A 20,058-nucleotide genomic window follows, 5' to 3' on the forward strand; every position below is an offset into this window, starting at 1 on the left:
GTAAACATTATGACAATTCATCAAATTGCAGAATGTTTTGCTAAATTCATTAATGCACAATATACCAAGAAATATGTCAGATATCATGGGAATCCCTCATTACCTGGCAAAGTACAAGATGATTAGCAGAAACTACCAGCAAATTACAGTCCAGTTTTTTGTTTATTTTATCCTTGACTTTGTAATGCATTCCTGAAGAATTTGCTAAATAACTCATTTCATAAATTATAACTTTTTCTGGCAATTGTACCTAAGGGGATGAAGATAAATGAAGCAGTGGTAAAGAAGTGACCAGAAATAAATGATTCACAAAATTATTAAAAAATCATAAAAAATTAAAATGTGTGCAATATAAATTTCATATTCGTTTAACGCACGTGGAGGCAGTAAAACACTTACAGCAAGGCGATGCTTATAAATGGCAATTTTTTTCACTAAATCCCGGCACTTTATTCGAACCTTTTGTTCTGTCAGTAAATGCTGAATAATCACATCAGTCATATTTTCCCTGTTGAAAAAAAGAAAAAAAAACTTAAGACAAAAATACCAGCTTTGCAATAAGTTGCAATTTTGAAAAGTCACACAGGCTGTTAGGGAGGAATTCATAATTGCCCAACTAACGTACCATTTAAACATGTCCTTATCTTTCGGAGATCTGTACACAGAGTAGTTTGGTAAATAATTTGCCTCAGCTTTATTTGATTACGAACACAGACCCCAAAGAGTGAATTATATAAACATATTACATTACATGCAAAACCTCGTAAATCATAAATATTAAAATTTACAGTATGAACAATGTACTTTATTTTTCATGTCATGCAACATTTAAATAGCTGATTAGGTTTTTAAATTCATTAAATGCCATTGTAAACATTTTTTTTCAGCTAGATTATACAAAATACCAAGTTATACAACTAAAAGCATAAAAATCTAATACTTATGAAATTTTTGATTTTTCGAGGTTTTACATTAAAGGTGACAATATGCAAATGAAATTATCAACAAATAATCAGAAATAGATCCGATTATGAACTTTTTGGAATAATATGATATTTGTAAAAATATGAAAATGCTAAAATCCTTCCTTGCCATGAAAATTTTTAAAATGTATTCTTTCCTTTATCAATCACCATACTTCGTAATAAAGTAATTTCTCCCTTCTTTACAATATATTGGCCTTGGTAACATCAGTGCCTATTTTGATCCTTTTTCCCTCCTGAATACATGCCTAAAACATACCATAATAGGTTATAAAGGTGATTAAAAATAGTTTCTCTGAAGGAAATACATCAATACATATTCACTCACAGGGTTATTTTACTACATACATCTTTTTCCATGATTTACACAATAAAGTTTGCTGTTTTGAGACTAAAAGTTTAAGCTGGATTGGTTTGGGTTCCAATAAGAGCCAAGACTGTTCATACCAGGATGTAAGTGATACAACAACACTGGTTCCCAAGGGCTGCATTTAAATTTAAAACATATTACTGCATGAATATCCAATAGACCGTGAAGGAGAGTTGGGGTTGGGAAAGGAGAAAGCAGCTGGACAATTAAAGATGATTAACTATCATAAATTAAAATAATAACAACATAGTTGCATTTTCTGGACAACATGTGAGCATAAATAAGTCAGGAAACTGATTTGAAGGGGAAGCGTGAAGCGAATTGAAGGGGAAACTTTCCCCAACCTTTCAACTGTGGGTAACCTTCTCACAGGCTCCCCCCTCATTGTTAATTAATGCTGCTTCTCCTATTTTCAGAAATGGACAAGGCCCACCGGTGCAGCAGACCACTGATTGTGAATTTCAACCAACTTTTTGCGAATGAACCAATTTGGGTGACTCTTGGGTTGATGTCCCTCATGAGAAAAGAGGCACCTGCTTCTCTCAAGAGGATCAAATGAAATGGTATCCAATTAAATTTATCTACTGAAAGGAGATGCCTATTTTCAAGGTTTCTTAGGCAAGATACATATCTACTAAACAAAAAAAAATTCCAATAAATTTTCATCTGATAGCCATAACTACATTTTTTTAGCTATACCTCGTTCTATCTCACAATTTCACCTAAAAAGCGATTGTGGTCCATTATATCAGTTGGTATTAGCATTCGTTGCCCTACCAAAAGGGTCAATTCCAGAGTATGCCTGTATCACATATTTTATCCACAGCAACTCTTATCATGCGACTATGCTTCAATTCGCCTTTTCTAAATAACATCCAAAAGGCATCTTTCGGCATTCAAACATCATTTCTACACTTCATTAAATAATCGGGACTATGGTTAGCACTAAATTAGCATTAATCCTTAGCAAATTAATTAATATTTAAAATCATGAAAGGGAAGGGAAATCCCACTCTATTTGTGGCACAATTCAACCTTGTATGTCAGTTTCTTGATGTCTGAGTAGATGTGTGTACAACAAGTGCTTTTGCTTCCAAGGAATACGGCGCAACGTGGTCTAAGGACCTCACGTGGCAAAAAAGTATGAAGCGGCGAAGAATGCAGTGTTAGAGTTATGTGCAAACTACACCACAAAGGGAGTAGAATGGGACCCCCATCCCTAATGCATCTCGATAACAGGGTAGTTTCCTTCATGAAAGAAAATGAAAGGCATTGATTGCGATTCGTTACCCACCATTAGTGTATTCAAAATATATTGATTATTTGGTTTCAGAGATCCCAGTTTAGATGAATGTTAATGGCCAATTTTAATCTCATTTAAAAAAAGCCAGATTGGCGGCCATGTGGTGCCACTCCACGTGATGTCACAGGGACTTAGACTCTATACGAGTATGCAGTCGGGAGTTTTACATCATCTGAGATTACAAATGCATGCATGTGGCACAGAGCTCAGGGAAACATCTCTTAATAATCACCTATTAAAATTACCTATGGTCAGAAAGTTTCCTTCACTTAATAAGGCATTGATAATCGTAATTTAAGCCAAGCGCTACCTGCCAGCAGGGTACTCAAGTTACTAGCCTGCATCGTAGTGGTGCTCATAGCCTCCCACCAAGGTGTCCTAACACAGCGGCAGCAGGAACCAGAATGACGTCACAGGCTTTTTCCAGCATTCATACTTAGCCATCACGCTTTCGCACGCTTGAAAATTTTCATTTTTCATTTAATTGCAAAAAATAGATATTATCATTTAAAAATCTATAAGCGTAAAATACGTACTTCAAGAGCAATAATCTTTTGATTAAGGAAACAAAAAATAAATAGGAACCCACCCTATTACAGTGTGAGAGCAATCACAAGCGAAAGAAGAAAGAGAGAGAGGCTGTATCCACTGTAGGGATGTCTCATGCTTTCTTTCATTTTTCAGTTCACTTCATTGCAGGGTGCAAGGAAAATGGAAGGTGCTGTACAGGCTAACTGCCATACTTGTGTAATCCAACGATTTGATATTTCGATTTTTCTCTTTTATAGAAAAAAATCTTCCAAAACCTTTGGCACATTAAATTATGGTTTTGCTAGTAGTGGGCCCTGGTTGCTTCCATGGCAGCGAGGGAATTCCCCATCCCACCCTTCCATTCCTATCCACACCGAGGAGGCATCGACGGCTCCTATTGCGGCGGCACCTCCAACCTTTATCCTTCCCATTCCAATCCACTCCCCAGTTGCGCTGGCGTATCAATTTTATTACTGGGTGCCCACCCCGGTGCGTTGTAACCTTCTAAGAACCCCCCTTGGGTTCTCATTCTTTGCCGTACATACAATGTCTAAGCTTGAACGTCATGCTTTGCCACCAATGCATATGGATGAAATGCTGATTTAGAATTAATCAAAATGAAGCATATGTATTTGGAATATGAATAGATTTGATGAAAACAAGGATTTGAATCCAGATTAGATAGCAAAAAAAGAATTTGGATTCTACATTATTGAAAAATTGGATGCGCTGAATTTTAGGGTGATATTTTTTATACTAATCCATTAATTCATCGTGAAGGGTCTCCAAAAGATAGAAATCAATTCTTTCATCTTCAATTGACACTAAATCAAGTTAAAATAGGGATTATCCCCAGGAAAATCTCTCTCCAGAATTCTGGAGAGTGGGGGAGAGGGAAATGCAAGGAATCTACTCCCCTCTTGGATCCACCACTGGATGGAATGCATTTATAGGTAACATTCAACAAACACACATACCTGTAGGCATATTTCTCCCTGTACAACCCGTGCACAGTGGTAAATGCAACTTGATAGTAGGCTAATGTTCCATCTTGACAACCTACAGCCTGAGCAAAGATAAATAATCCTCATTAAAAGGTATATACTTGAAGCATAGCACAGTAATACATAAATGTTATTCACTTACAATTTTTGAAATGTTGTAATCAAAAAATTCTAGCATATACATTCAAATTCTAGCTTCTAAATTCTAATTCTAGATAGCACAGTTAAAAAATGTATTTTGATAGCACATTTAAAAAAGAACATATTATGCCTTATAGGAAACAAATAATTAGAGAACTAAAAATACATGGGATTGAAAATAAGTGCTAAAAAATTACAATAACACATTTATCCTACTCAACAGATTTTTTTGTGCCTTACTTTGAGAAGGATATTCATTATGGAAACATAACCATACCCAAATTGATCCCCAGAGCCCTTGTATTTTTTTAATTTAACTCGTTAAGTTAAATTAATCATAGCAAAATAAGAAATACCAAAATTATGCAAGTAATCTTGTAATTTAAATTAGGAGAATGGGCAACTTACCAGCGGAGGAACAAGAGTTGATTTTAGATCTCCATGCGATATATCCTCCGATATTCCTCAGTCAAAAGTCTTGAAATGGTATTGCAGATACTATCACCCACATCATTATTTACTAAGGATTTCATGCCATCGATTACCTCTTTTTTAACACCCTAAACAGCTGACGTACCACAAAGTTTGAGTCAGGAGATGCAGCACAGGACCACACCCAAGACTGCTGCTCAGCCACAGTAGCCAATCGGACCCCATCCCTTGTGTACAGAGTGCAGGCCTTATTTGATCCTGACACAAGAAGATAGTCTCCTTTGGAAAAGAAGCTCACACATAGGGGGTCATACCCCAAGCTTCGTTCCTTCCCGACCTAGTATGGTGACAAAAAAAGCATTTTAAGAGTTATATTTCTCAATACTATCACAGCCATTAGATTAATAAATAATTTAAAAAGAAAATAAAGAAAATGGAGGAAGAAAAAGAGCAGTTAGGTTCCCCAAAAGGCAAGAAAATGAGAGATGGAATATGTTTGCTGAGAATAGTTGGTTGGAGGTAAATGAATAGTGTGTGGGAGGTGTGCACTTACTTTGAGGGCCTTAAATAAGTGTTTGAACAATTTATTCCCAGAATCTACAAGGCAGCTTTGATTGCCTGATAGATACAATAGTCATTCAGGCAAGGCTCATGTACACCTTATTATCATTCATTATTGTGTTTCTGTTGTTAGTGATCTCAAAGAGAATGAGAAGTATTTGGGTACACTCCTACCCTTTAACAATATTGTATTTGAGGGCATATTTGTTCAAATTTTTTAAATAAAATTTTTATAACTTATGGGGCCTTTCCCGTTGCGGGAATTACAGAGCACGTTATTATTGCAGTTTCCATCTAAATGCAAGTAACTCTATTCTATATACTATCGTTAAATGCAATAATTGATCTAAATCACATAATATCAGATTAATTACATTCACTAAGATGAATTAATAATAATATCCTGGTTATAAATTGCACACAATGCTAGTGATTTCGGGGAAAACCCACTTAGGTAGTTTAAATACATAACTCCTAGGACAAAAGGTTTAAAATAGGCAAGGAGGGGATAGTGAATATTCAGCTGTCTTGAAGACAAAATGGTACACTCCAGACTAATTCATCTAAGTAATAAGAATCACTGGAGTTGGCCATGGGTTGAATTCAAAACCTCATTAAAGTCTCTGAAAATGTTCCCATCTTCCAAGAGCTAGGATGCATTGTGTGCCTAGAGTCTGGCCACACTTAAGTGAAAGTAAGTCACAGTTGCCTCTCCTTCTTGATCTACAGACTACATGCAGCTATGAGCTAAGTGGTTGGTATCTTTTTAATGTCCAAAGACAAATGCAGAAATTATTGGCTGTCCTCAACTTCAAAAATATCAATGATAATTGGTCCCCTAAGACTCATCCACCCTGGCATGAACTAAAAAGAAATAGAAGTGCAAGACCAGTAGAAGAGGAGCATTTTACATTTTTAATTGCATTCGATAAATGCATTGACTTTCGTAATTCACATCAGACCTTAGCAGATTAAGTATACATTTAACCTTCGAAGATTCCTTACCATTTTTCCAGCTATTGAGTAAAATGTCATTGTCTGGCTCCAATCTGTCACACATAGGACATCGCAAGCATCCATTCTGAAAAAAAGAGAAAAAGTCTCCATGAATAAAAATACAGAACAAAGATTAATGCAATACTTACCAGTATGTTACAAACTGTACCAATTTCAAAGCAAAATCAACTCCATTTATAATTGTCATTTATCCAGGTCAACAGCCTTCTTTATTGAAATATTAATATTATATTACAGATAATAAATATACATACAATATTAATACATACAATATACAATAGTAGTATTAATGTCACAATGAATACAAATATGTAATTATAAATAACCAATAGAAAGGTAATAATGCAATGAGTCATGGTAACAAGTAGTCAATAAAATAGAGGAAACTTACTTGGATGGATTCCACTGCAAGGCCCATATCTGAGCTGTACCGCCACGGGAAAGTTCTATACGACCCTTCTCTTCTCCAACCTTTAAAAATTAAAAGAGGGCTTTCATGCATCTTTCATAAACCAGATTAAGTTAGAAAAAAATATGCACATACACAATTAACCATCTAAATGGTCAAATATCTGGCATTTCGCAGGCTTCAGAGTATGGGTAACAGTATAATTACTAAGTGAACCCACACAACATTCTCTTTTCTGATGTTTCAGCTCACCAGAATAAAAAAAACAAACCCATTGTTGGGCTTAAACTCAAAAACCATACCTCGTAGGAAGCATATGGTATTCAGAGATGGTAATTACCCTCAATGATTATATTTCTCTAGATAAAGAAGTAAATTATTGCCGCTATTAAGATCATAGGATAGTCTATCACAGAGGTTAAACCCACAGAAGCAGAAAATAACTTTAGTTGATTAAAAGAGGGAAATTCCATTAAAAGTGGAGGCCTTAGGTTAGTTTGAGTGGTGGTTTTTCAACTGTGTCAACAATTAAAACTGAGGACACATGAATTTCACTTGGTTCAGTAGTGACACACATGAGTTTGCTGTGAAGGGACAAAATCAAAGGGAGAAATTTTTTAAGGCAAACAATAACTGTCATTGGTATTTAGGGAGCATGGAATTATACAAAAATTAGGGTGGGGGGCAATCACTCCTCAACCCACTAATTGCCACCCCTTATTCTAATGAAAATGAGTCATTAATATGATAGTTGATATATAATTATAGTATTTATTACAAGAAGTTTTGCTGTACCAATAATTAATATAGCCTTTCACTCTTACCCATCTTTCGAATTGGCCACATAGTACTTGGGCAAAATTGGTACTCCCAGAGAAAGGGGATGTTTGAATAGTGTAAGACGTGTGTCATTCGCATCAAAACCATTAAGTATTGAGTATAAGAAAATTTGGAGTGGCCTTGGAGAAAAGATTGACTATAAACAGAATTTTCCATCAAATGCATGTAAAATGTCTCAAGCAGTGTAAATGGAGTGCAACAATCGACATTCCTAGAGAGTGAGAAGGTATGGTCAAGAATACATTCCAAAGTCCAGTTGAACATAAAAAAATTTAGCACATAGCAATGAAAGAGAATAAATGATTCTTTGTATCAATCTGTACTCATTTGCACAAATGGATCAAGTGCACCAAAGCACATTAGCAATTCAGAGAGGCTGCTTGAGAACCATAGTACAGTGGAACCCCCGTTACAGCGAGTACGGGCTAATGCGAGACCCCCGCCATAACGAGAGATAGCCGATGCACCGTCAATTGACCCTATAATAAGCATGTAAAAAAATCCGTTTTTACGAGGCCCTTTTGGTGTTGGCACTCGCCATAGCGAGAGTTTCGCCAGAAAGATCGCCGGAAAACCTTCACCAAGAGTCCTTTATTTCTGTAATTTCTTGCGATCTGTTAGAAATCAAGTTAACAAGGAGTGCTCAGTCCTAAATTCATGTAGTAAACTGTCGTTTGATAAATAAGTAGTTCATTTTGGTGAAAATATTGTGGCATTAACATTCGCAAATGCTTTATCCTCTTTTGTTCCTCGGGCGGCAGAAAGCAGTCGGCAGCATACCCGCACGTCCGTGAGTTGCGTGAATACAAAGCATTTGATGGCAGACACCATGGCCAAAAAACACCAAACATGTCTAAGCAAGAAAATAAAAATAAAAGAGTAATATGAGAGTGTCGAAATTAATTTATCTTCCTATTCGCTCTTCACAATTAAAAAAAAAACAAAAGCGCCGAATATGTAGAGTTAGAAGGAGCTTTGTTCGGGTGGTTTTGCCCACTCCAATCTGCGGGCACTTCTGAGAAAGGGGCTACGCCTAAGCCTAAAGCGGAGTATTTGAGGGATAGATTGCATTTGGCACCGCCACAGAAGGCATATGTGAAGAGCTGATGCTGCACTTTTAGTTTATTTTATTAAAAAAATTCTACATTCCTTTTTCATGTTACTCAGTCATTATTGAGAACGTTAAATCAATAAATTCATACTCAATAAGTTGTTTTGGCCTTAGGGTCCATCAGATGCGTATGTCTTTCCATTTCTTTGCCGCAAATATTACCCAAGTGAGTTATATTCGTCGTAGTTTCTTGCATCTTGCTTTTGTTTTACTTAAGTGACATATCAGCATATTATCTGCGTTACATTTTTTTGTGAAATAATATCACGTTAATATCTTTTCTAATATTACCAATTTTTATTGTAATCGTTTTTATTGCAGTGCCGTGGTAAATTGGGTGTATTATTTCAAATACATCGCGAGCGTAACACTCAAAATGGAACTTTTTTTAACAACGGCAAATTTAATCACATCATTTTTCAAGCTTAGCAAACTTTTTACCGTATATAATGAAGATATTACATTATAAGATAGAAAAAGTCTTCCAAGGCAAGAACGTTATACAACCTTCCACCGTTTATGACTGCAGAAACAAATGCAATACATTATTTCACTTAACTGCAGCTTAACGTACAGGAGAAATAAACATACACCAATGGAAACATTTGCGGCATTAAAGAACCGCGATACAGTTTTATAAGTCAATTTTTGAATTTTCATTGGAAAATACCAAAATAATAGAATGATAACGTAAATGCACTAATTAAGTGCATAGAAAAATGGCTTTGTCGGTTGTGCATTGGCATAATGATAGAAAAAACAATGCTTTGCATGATTTTTATTCAGTGCGGCGCTTATAAATTGTTTGAATAGTTAGTCGTTGTTTGAGTAAGGAAATTCAGTGATGCAAAAAAACATCGCCTTTCGTCTGGATTTATGCTTACGTTCATCGGATATAAATTTATCTGTCGCCGCACCACTCCTGTTCCCATATAACTGTTTGCAACAGGTATATTGGCTATTATTTGCTCCACCTCCGCTAAAGCGACAATTCGCTAGAGCGAGTGTTTATTGGAGCACCGTGGGGTCTCGTTTTATCGAGGTTGCACTGTACTGACGGGCATCACGCACAATTTGGAAATGCACAAACAGAACATGTTTGACCTCTACTGCTGAGGGAAGCAATAAAAATATTACCCCACAGGGTGAGAGGAGTCACCTCCCTTCAATGATTTCAATCATAAATGAAGAATTTACTGCATAACATCTTAGTAGTTCAATATTAAACATTCGCACAACAACAGCAAGTGGTCTATAAGGCATTTACAAAGGTTCACCATAATAAATACACTCTCAAAAGCAAAACATACATAGTCGGTGATCTGTGTAAGGAGGTGACATGAATGCCTGCCCCAACCATTCAGAAGAGTAAACGAATCCCCAAGACCTATCCCATAAATGAAGAAAAATTTTCATAGGATAACACATACCACCATTACACCGTTATATTTTTTATTTAATTATTTTAGTTATTAACATGTGAACTAGCTTTCCATAATGCTATATGTAGCAGAAAATAAAGTCATACACTAACCTTATTTCTGATTGAAATTGTGCCATTTATGAGACCAAGGGCCAGATATTGCCCATCATTTGTCCATGCGCATGTATTGATCCTAGCAATGGACTTATACTTTTGGACAGATTTCTGCTCAGAAGACCATAGTCCAAAATCACTGATGGCACAGCTGGTAAGATGATGGGAAACTGGATTGAAGGTTAAGCATTGCAAGGCATCATTGTGTCTGAAAAAAAATCATAACCGCCATAAGTAATCGATCATATTAAATCATTAGATAAGCTAGAGTATTATAGTAGCATTTTACAAGACTATCGATAATTATACATTATAAGCAATGAGGTGGGTATGCACTATAATTGAAGATGCAATTAGTTACCACGTACTGTTAATGCATACATCTCTTTTCATTTAAAAAAATAGGGAAGTTAACTGATTCAAGCAGCAGGTAGTTATTATTATTTTTTAAACATTCACGCTGTTCCAAGATCAATTCAGCACTCGTGAAAACCAAATGCTCTTGAGTACACTTACGAGTACTTCAAAATTCCTTCCAGCTTTGATGTCCATATGATGACACACTTATCAGCACCACCAGAGGCAAATCTTCTACCATCCTTGGCATAACATACGCAGTACACTGTGTCTTTATGTCCTTAAACAATAAAATAATCATAGAAACACGCATATAAGGAAAGTGAATTGAAATTGAATTTTCAGTGAGTGAAATTTAAAGATACAGCAAAAGATTCGGTACTTTAACAAAATTTTAAGGTTTAACACTGCCCTAATTTAACCAAATTCTATGCGATAACGAAAACGCAGTTGCGAGCAGGGCAGTGGTTCGTGATTAAATTCATAGTCATAAACTTATGAAGACAGATGATTGTAGCACAATTTATCAATTAAAAATCATGAATGAGCACAATACCTTTCAAAGGCTGAATTAAAGACCCATCTCGGGTATCATAAACCAACACACGGAGACCGGCAGCAACGACCAGTTGGGAGCCATCAGGTTTGAAGCAAAGACTGTAAATACTAAACAGAGTCGATAGGGAAAATAGAATTACTTTTTACATACACCAATTTCCTCCTACTTATAAATAAATCCAAGTTAATGCCATACCATTGGTGAGCCTTTTCTCTATCTTGGACTTTGTCAACCCATGTCGGTATAGCTCTCATGCTATTGAAACCAAAACACTGGAGATAGTTTCAGTCAAAAAATTAAACGAATTTGAACAGACATATAGATAAATCGCTGACCACTTTTGTTCGGGAAGTCCTACGGAAATATCAAGCCAACCGTGATCAACCTTTCCGTTTTAGAATCACATAGGTAACATCAAAATAAGCCTCAATGTGCACCTTTTCGTTCCTTTGTTTCTGTTTGAGTCGAGTTCACGTTGCCATGGTGATGGTGAAAGGTGAAAGGCGACAGGTGGTCATCGGCGGGGCGGGCGGAACAAACCGTGTGACAACTGGTGCTTATATGAGCATTCCAGATAAGAAGAAGGGTATATGATCGTTGGATAAGAATATCTAACCTAATTACTAGCAACTTGGCTCAGATGCTATTCTGTGGTGAAAACTGACCTTTTCCCAGAGCGGAATGGAAGGCTGGCCCGGGCGTGGAGTGGGTTTCACAAATACCACTGGCATATGCGTTATTTTCAATTTTGTCTTAGCTGGCAGTGGAAATTATAACAATAATATTTGATAAATTGATGATAAGAAGAAAAAATAATTTCATAGCCTCGCGCTCTTTTCGAAAATCAGTACTTCCACAAAATTATACACACGTTGAAACCCATAGTCGTACGAAAATTCTGTAATGAGAACCTACTTCCAACAGACGCAACTTGGTATAATTACTCAACAGGATCTCCTGATTTTACGTTACTCCCTTTTTGAAGGAGAAACCTAAAAGTAACAACAATAGCGACACGCGAAAAAATATAATCCGTTATTTTCGAGTTCCTCTTGGATAAGCATGCAACGATAGATTATAAGTCCCATTGGAATTTAATGAATAATTAGCATATCACAGGAAAAAAGCCTCTTTGGTCTTCTTCACCATTGCTAGTGCATCCATATAAATTAAAACAATAAAAAATGTTCTTTATACTTTTATGGGTCGCTGTAGGATAATGTTAATGGCTAAAATTTATTCCCTTGGGCTCTGATTGGCTGAATGAGTCAGGAGTAAAAACGATTTAAATAACGTTAATACAATAGGATTTCATTACCATCATTCGTAAGATAATGACATTCCATGGCCATTTGAAATCAATCGAATTCCCACTGGAGCTGAAAATAGAAGCCCGGAAAAATAATCTTGAGTATGCTAGTTCTCTTAGTGATTAGCCTCTATATCCCAAGCACCTTAAAAACCGTGGTATCCAAACGTATTGCTCCAAGGCGACGCGATTTATACAATGAATCTAAATTGGCATTTCATTTTTACAGTGCATTTTTAATTAAAAGATAAGCCTTAAAACTTGATCGCGCTTAAAGCTGCCGGTGAATGCGACTCCCACAAAAATTTCGCGGCGCGCTCAGAGGCATTTTCTGGGAGCCTACGCTCTTACCGATTACTTAAAATTTATGAGATTATGATTGCACCAATATTTTTTTCTTCGATGGATGGGACGCATGATATCGCGAGTGGAAGAAATGTGAAAATAATGAAAATGAAATTGCCCTTTTCACTGAGTTTGTTGGCTGATTCAGAATAGCGGATCCCCAAGCAAAAAAATCCATCTTTCTGATTTCGTGATTTCAGGAAGCCTTCTCTTTTTTTGAGCAAGAATTAAGAGATCGAGATGAAAGGAGAGGTAAGTATAAGCGGAGAAATTAATTAATCACGCAGTCATAAAATACGGTACTTCAGGGATCGAAAGCCTTTTCGTGTCACCGGGTCGTATTTTAAAAATTGGCATGGCTACGCAAGGCTCAAATTCTTACGGAATATGTTTAAAGGAGTGGTATACGAAATACATTTAGGTAATAAGCTCTTTCCATGAAAGTCTCGTAATCTAAAGTGGAGACTTGACAATAAGCTTACAATTTTGTGGGCGGAATGAAAATTAATGCGGGGAGCGAATGCGGTGCAAGGGCGCAGGTTGCTGCCGATTTCATCGTACCAGCGTTCCTGTCAACGGCCATCAATTCCATGGTCTCTCTTCAGTTCGAAGCAGTTGCGATGGTACAGGTGGGTATCCCCATCAAGCGATTGGTCCTCTTCCAGCGCGACATTATTCCGCAAGGTGCAGCCAAAAGCTGAAAAAGGTGGTGAAGGGAAGGGAGCTCAGGTGGGATTGTGTGAAGGCAAAAGGGTGTGCCGAAAGAAATCACTCGAGTGCCCATACGTGAATACATGATTACTGGCGTGAATACTGAGAACTCAAATGATCACGCAAGTAGTCAAATAATTATAATGCTACGACCCAGAAAAATACCATAGCAACCAGGATCCAGACTCGTGTATTCGCCGAGGTATTCGGGTAATCACTGTTTTTTTGCGATGGTGGTTGGCGTAACATGGTGGAACTCCTCCCTGATGCACAAAGGTTAAGAAAAAGACTTCGCTGTTCCACAAAATAAGGGTCCCTCAAGGTATTTTGTGGAACAGCGAAGTCTTTTTCTTAACCTTTGTGCACTGTTTTTGTTATTGCAATAGTTCCTCTTAACTAGTATTCGCTGTGTATTCTGTGAATTTGATCGCAACTATATTTGCTAGAGTATTCATTGTTTTCGTTTGAGGACTCACGCAATGAATCAGGTGCAAATGTATTCATGTGGAAATCCGAGTAGATAATCATTTGAATATCCAAAAAAATCATTCGGGTAATCTTTTAACGAGACGTTACAATTACGGGAAGGCAGGACCGCTTGGTGTTTTCCCTCCTCCATGTGTTGGGCGCAGAGGGACTGAGCCACAATCGGCCAGAGAGGTGGACAGGTGGCGCTGCCATTTGCTCCGCAGAGGCCATTGTGGTTGGGGTCAGCGGGCGGGGGGAATCCCGAGGGGTTCGGGCACTCTCCACTGGCCCACTTCACGCTGTGCAGAGCTGACGACTGGGAGGATTATAAGAGAAGGGGAGAGATGCGGGAAAGCAACAGCTGCGAGGGGAATTATTAGGGGGAGAAGAGGGATAAAGGAAAGGGGGGGTTTTCCGGCACACTCCCCTCCCGCCCCATCCGAAATGCACTTTGGGAAATTGGCAATCTGTGACGGGGAGGCAAAATGTGATTGACGACAGCGGTCTTTTTGCGGGAATGGCCGCGTTCCATCAATACTGATCAGCTCGGCAAATTCACTCACGAAAACCTTGTTATTCTACCCCAAGATCCTGGGTGGCATTGGATGGAGCATAAACTCTTGGAGACTATAGGTCATTACATTATTGATCCGAAATTTATTTTGAACGAACATGACAAGCAAATAAAAATCAGATACTGATTTAGGCAAGAAGATTAAAATTAAACCTATCAAAATTTGAACTGGCGAGCGAGTACTAATAAAATATATTCCATCGTCATTCAAGCCAGCTTATTTTCATGGAGAATGCCCATTTATACTTGCATGGATGTGTAAGATCACGTGGATGTGTGAGTGTTATACTTTACGAAAATATTCCGTAAAAATATCGATATGAGAGTAGCTTAACCTAAGTGATTAATTTGCGATGAGAGTAAAATCAAGTTCAAGTCTATCATCGAAAACGCCACCCTAGCCACCTACGTTTACGTATGACTTCATGACCCTCATCGGCAATATGCGGAAAGGTGCGAATATTTCCTGCGATTGCCAATTTTAATTGATCGAATCAGTCTTTTATGTTGCCCAGGACATAAAGGTGTTGGCACACAAGAGTAAAACCGAGGGCACAACTATTTGCTGACATCTTCCGTAATGGGCTCCTTCGCCATTTTTTATTACTGTCGATAGAGTTTGAAAAACAAAGAGACCCGTATATTTTCCCCTTCTCCTACTGCTGGAGCTATTGGCGGCGAAATATCGACGGGCTCACTTCTTTCGCTGATAAGTTCATGACGTCACTGACTCTTGCTGACAGGGTCACCGTTTCTCCGCTACCTCTCAGCTTCGCGATCCGTCTCATGCGTTTCGTTGTCATTAACGCTCTTATGAGCGATTCTTTCCGACAGGGATCAAGTCCCTCAGAACGACTCAATGAAGCGGAACTTTAACGCTGTCACTAACTCAGGAAAAGTGGGCGGCAACTTCTGCCTTTTTTATTTTTAAGTTATGAGAAAATCGATGAATGGTGAAGATTTTTTCGTGATAATTTACCTTTCTCATCCATTTATCGAATTATCACATTAAATTGCAATTTCGGGTCTGAGTGATTTACCTTATTAGATGGTATGGTCTTGTTAAGAGCATGGAAGTGAACCATTTTCTAAAGATTTAGAAAAAAGTATTTAAAAATTGAATGCAAAAGTGCATGGAAAAGGGTGCAAAAAAAAATTTACGGGAACCTTCAACGCCAAGCAGAGTATTCAACGCCCGACGTGCTTGCGTCGTATACATATTCGCCGTTAAGTTTCGCTTAGTTTTGAATATATCGATTAAAAATTCCTCTACGTTTTTCACAATTAGTGCGATCATGACGGCAAGGGATATTTTTCATACCTTAGCGCAACGGTAAGTGATTGATAACATGTCAAGTACAGACAAATGAAAAAATATTTTGAATTTGTTTGCCACGTTCTATTTTTAAATTTTCACTCACTCACTTTTTTTACCTTGTAGGTGCTAGGATTCCGAAGACACAACAATCATTTCATTAAAGTTACGCCATCTTCCAATGATTTCAACCCAACGTGCTATAGAACAAATAATTACTCTCAGCAAGTAAAAGACCCATTAAGTATTCACAGAACAGGTACCCAGGAAAATAGCAATATCTTTTTCCTTACCTCGCCTTCTCTCGCATCTGTTTTAGCTTGTCAAACTTTTTGAAAAGGCTGCAAATTTGATGTCTCAAATTTTAATTTATTAATAAGCATTAGAAGATAGTGCGTTTTTTCGACGGAAATATGTCTTCCTATTTACCTGCAGACTTCAAGAATAAATTTCCCAGTAAGGGCCATAAAAAACGATTCCATCACTTATGGAAATCCGAATGATTGGGACATGTTTCCCACTTTAATGGGTGTCAATACCTCGGAAAAAACATTGTCGCACACTTTCTTAATAAAGGTCGTGGTGCACTTCAATCTTTCAAATATTATAAGGAAAGGATGAGCTTGTGTATTCGCTACGAGAGAGCGTTCATTTTTAACGCTGAATTTTAGGACAAAATGACTTAAAGCTATTCTTTTCCCAAGTTTTAAGACACATATTCAGCAAAAATACCATACAAGCGACATGAGGGTACTGCGCAGGTAGGGCAATTGCGTATCCTCCGCACCACACGCTGAAGTCATTTCTGACCGTAAGTTGTTAGTTTGAGGTTAGTAGCAATTTCATTAACTACACTGACTTAATTGAATCTCCCGCCAAGTGTGCACTGCGCAGAGACAGCCACAAAACTCGCTGAATGGCTTCAGCATTGACATGTCTTGACCTTTATGCCGATGAAAGAAAATTTTTCTTTAATGCAATGTGGCTAATGTGAAAGAGTGTGAAACATTACGTCCATTCCCATTCAAAACAAAAGTAGAGACATGCTGACTTCTGGAAGTGTTCTGATCCATGACAACGCCCGTCATCTCAGCGCTGATGCAGCCCAACTTCTTGAGCAATTTCAATGGGACAATTTCGATCACCCGCCGTGCAATGCCGACCTAGTGCCGGGGGACTTCCATCATTAGGTTGAAATGAAGATGTGGCTAGATGGTAAGCGTTTTCAAACAGGCGATGAGCTTCAGGAAAAAGGCATAATTCATTGGAAGACATTGGCGGCAACATCCTATGAAGAAGGTATAGTAAAGCTGGCACGACCAATTCCTCAATCGCCGACGCGATTATGTCGAAAGGACACCACAAGTGTGCTCAACATTTAGCAATGAAATAATTTTTAATAAATCAATTCGACTTCTGATCAGACCCATCGGAGGTTGAAAAAAACTGTCATCGTATGTGCAGTTTCGTCCCTTAAAAATGAAGATACCGCAGGTAAAGCTACAAGTACTAGTCGTTTTTCGTCTAATGCATTATGTCATTTTCGAAAAATATTCAAAACAGGTTATTTACAATATTTACGGATATTTCGATATTTATCGCTGTTGATTACAAGGCGTCATCGACAAAACTCGAAATAGTCATTCGTGCATGCCATATTGCACTCCCATTTATATAAATGCACTGTTACAAAGAATTTTCATAGAAAAATAGAGGACAAATCGCTACAATTGCTTTTCGAGCGTTACGTTTCCGCCGAGGAAGGATAGGATTCACGTCGGTGAAAGCGGTATGACGGCCCATGGAGCTGGTAGGTAAGTTGTCGCTCCTGCAACTTATGCAATGTGATAAACATACATCTTGGAGAGTTGGCATAGTTTGTCCCCCTTTTCGGAAATTCGACACCCAGCTTGGTGCCATTTCATCTTCAGCTCATTTTGATCGCTAGCAGTGCTCATAAAACCCACCCATTGGTTCCTTATGCGCATGCATCTTTATGTAATTTTATCCTATTGACTACCAGTGAACCTTCCACAGGGTTAAAGCAAACCTAGCCTTATCCTGGCGGAAAGACTTTCGCGTTCCAATGACTCAAGAAACTAGTTGGAACATGGCCTAATAAAGGCCCTCGCCAGGGCCTACGCCTAAAACGAAAGTTAGGGGTCGCTTGGTAGTATCTCTCTCATTCCTGAAGCATGGAAATGCTAAAGGAGAGAGCAAACTCTGGCAAGAATGGGACTACAAGATGTGTTTTGCATTAAAAATGGGGGAAGCATGGCTAACTCGGTCATCGATAAATTTAAATAGCTGCAGAATTATTTGGTATCGGAAAGAGAAAAAAATGAATTCCATAGCGAATAATCGTAAAAAAAAGGTGGTTTAGGCAATATAAAATTTTAGGACAATGATTAGGTCGGCCGAGCTGGATGCTTTTAAACTAAAATGCAGAAAAGACATTTTTCAAATATTCGAGGTCAAAAGGAAGGAAATTTGGACAACATTGAACAACAAGAATATTGATTGCAGAGGAAGGGAGCTGAGGCGGGCTTATCCCAAAGTAGCTGGGTCGACCAGAGAAATGGAAATCATACGAACGCTACGCAGCAAGGGTCAGGTAAGTGATATAATTTTAGCTGTGGAAAAAAAAGTAAATTCGGATGATTTTGTGATGGCTAAGTCACACGAGAAAGGGAAGAAGAATTATATAAGGGTTATTAGAAACAAGCGGTAATAATATCAGAGATTATGACATAAGTCGGAGATTTAAGATTGGTAATAAGGGCAAAAAAAACAACATAAAATTATCATAAATTGTTTTGACACTTATAGAGACACCTATATAGGCCTAGGAGCAAATGGAGGGATTTAGCAGACAAGAAACCAAATAATTAGCTCTTCAGTTTTTCCCGGCGAATGGATTTCATCCCGAGAATAATTTACTGCCAAATAGATAACACTTTGGTGAGGCACACATCATGAAAGCATGAAGGATTAGCGTAAAAACGATATTCAAACAAGATTAACAGTTCCTAAAGGCAATGCTGAGCTCGTGAAATTCAATGTGAAATAAAATACGATACGCAGAAGAGTTTTAAAGTGGAGATTTGGAGGTGTAAAGTAAGCCAATAGGAGGTAATACCACGAACTAGTATTAGGGGTGACGTGGCAGAGAAAGAATATGTAGACTGTTGAGCGAGAATGGGAAATGGTTATAACGAGTATAATGAATAGCGGAGAAGAACTCAATTAGATAAGTGGAAATCAGAAAGATTAAGCAGCGATATATAGCAGTGTGGAGACTGTGAGGCAAAGTAAATCCAGGGTAGGGGCAGGTGCAGTGAATTGAAATAATAGACATCAGCGTGAAAACCAATAGAGTAAGAAAAACTAGGCGGGAAGTCAGTGGGACGAAACGGAAAAGTTGCAGGAGGGGTAGGAAGAAATGAGTGTTATGCGCCAATGAGAAAACAGGATAGGGTAAAAAAGAGGGCAAACGATACTTAAAGTTAAGGACAAGCATAATGGGATGGTGATAGATCGGGAAGATATACAGATCGGGACGAATGAACAACAGAGGATTTTAATGGCAGAGCGAATAGGTATGTAGTACAGGATATATGAGGAAAAAAAGTTGAGTGGATGAGAATAGGGGCCAAAATATAAAAATATATCCGAGAAATGAAGATATTGAAAGCCGTTTAATAGGCAGACACACCAAGGAGTTGAATAATTACGGGAAAAAAGTGAAGAGAACGGCTTCCGGGAATTAACTAGCAGGATACACGAATGTGGTACAAGAGAATGTTTACAATTTGACTCTCTTTTCGATAAAGATTGAATATTCGGAGAAAAAGAAGCACCACGTACCGCAAACGGTGAACTGATGATGATAAATAAACGAATCGAGTTGAGAGCTAAGGACATTTGGGGATGAAGAAGGTGAGACAAACACATGGCAAAAGAAATGAGGGAATGAATACAAGAGAGAAAGAGGAGGCAATGCGTGTAAATGTATTACGGAGAGGATTCTGGGGAGAGTGATAGAGTAAAGGTGACAGCAAAAGGGTAGCATATACGGTCGGTGGAGTTATGATGCATTCTCAGTAGAAAAGGGAAAAAAATCGGATAATATAGGCCTGCTGGTATTATCGACGAACCAGTTTCCACGCAAACTTAATTTA

General features: G+C 37.9%; 1 protein-coding gene across 1 annotated transcript in view; it reads right to left on the reverse strand.

Annotated features, from left to right (window-relative positions):
- LOC124157206 (intraflagellar transport protein 122 homolog) overlaps positions 1-11,696 on the reverse strand; it is a 36,673-nt gene extending 24,977 nt beyond the window's left edge. Inside the window, exons 1-11 of the mRNA XM_046531754.1 lie at positions 11,593-11,696; positions 11,351-11,509; positions 11,153-11,262; positions 10,756-10,876; positions 10,237-10,447; positions 6,734-6,813; positions 6,331-6,406; positions 4,910-5,101; positions 4,165-4,253; positions 400-508; positions 104-250 (exon numbers count right to left, since the gene is read on the reverse strand). Coding sequence (XP_046387710.1) covers positions 104-250; positions 400-508; positions 4,165-4,253; positions 4,910-5,101; positions 6,331-6,406; positions 6,734-6,813; positions 10,237-10,447; positions 10,756-10,876; positions 11,153-11,262; positions 11,351-11,409 — 1,194 coding nt within the window. The 5' untranslated portion in view covers positions 11,410-11,509; positions 11,593-11,696. The remainder of the gene's footprint in view (positions 1-103; positions 251-399; positions 509-4,164; positions 4,254-4,909; positions 5,102-6,330; positions 6,407-6,733; positions 6,814-10,236; positions 10,448-10,755; positions 10,877-11,152; positions 11,263-11,350; positions 11,510-11,592) is intronic.
- Between the last annotated feature and the right edge of the window lie 8,362 nt (positions 11,697-20,058).

This window comes from Ischnura elegans, chromosome 1 (genome assembly GCF_921293095.1).
Source record: "Ischnura elegans chromosome 1, ioIscEleg1.1, whole genome shotgun sequence".
Lineage (NCBI taxonomy): Eukaryota > Metazoa > Arthropoda > Insecta > Odonata > Coenagrionidae > Ischnura > Ischnura elegans.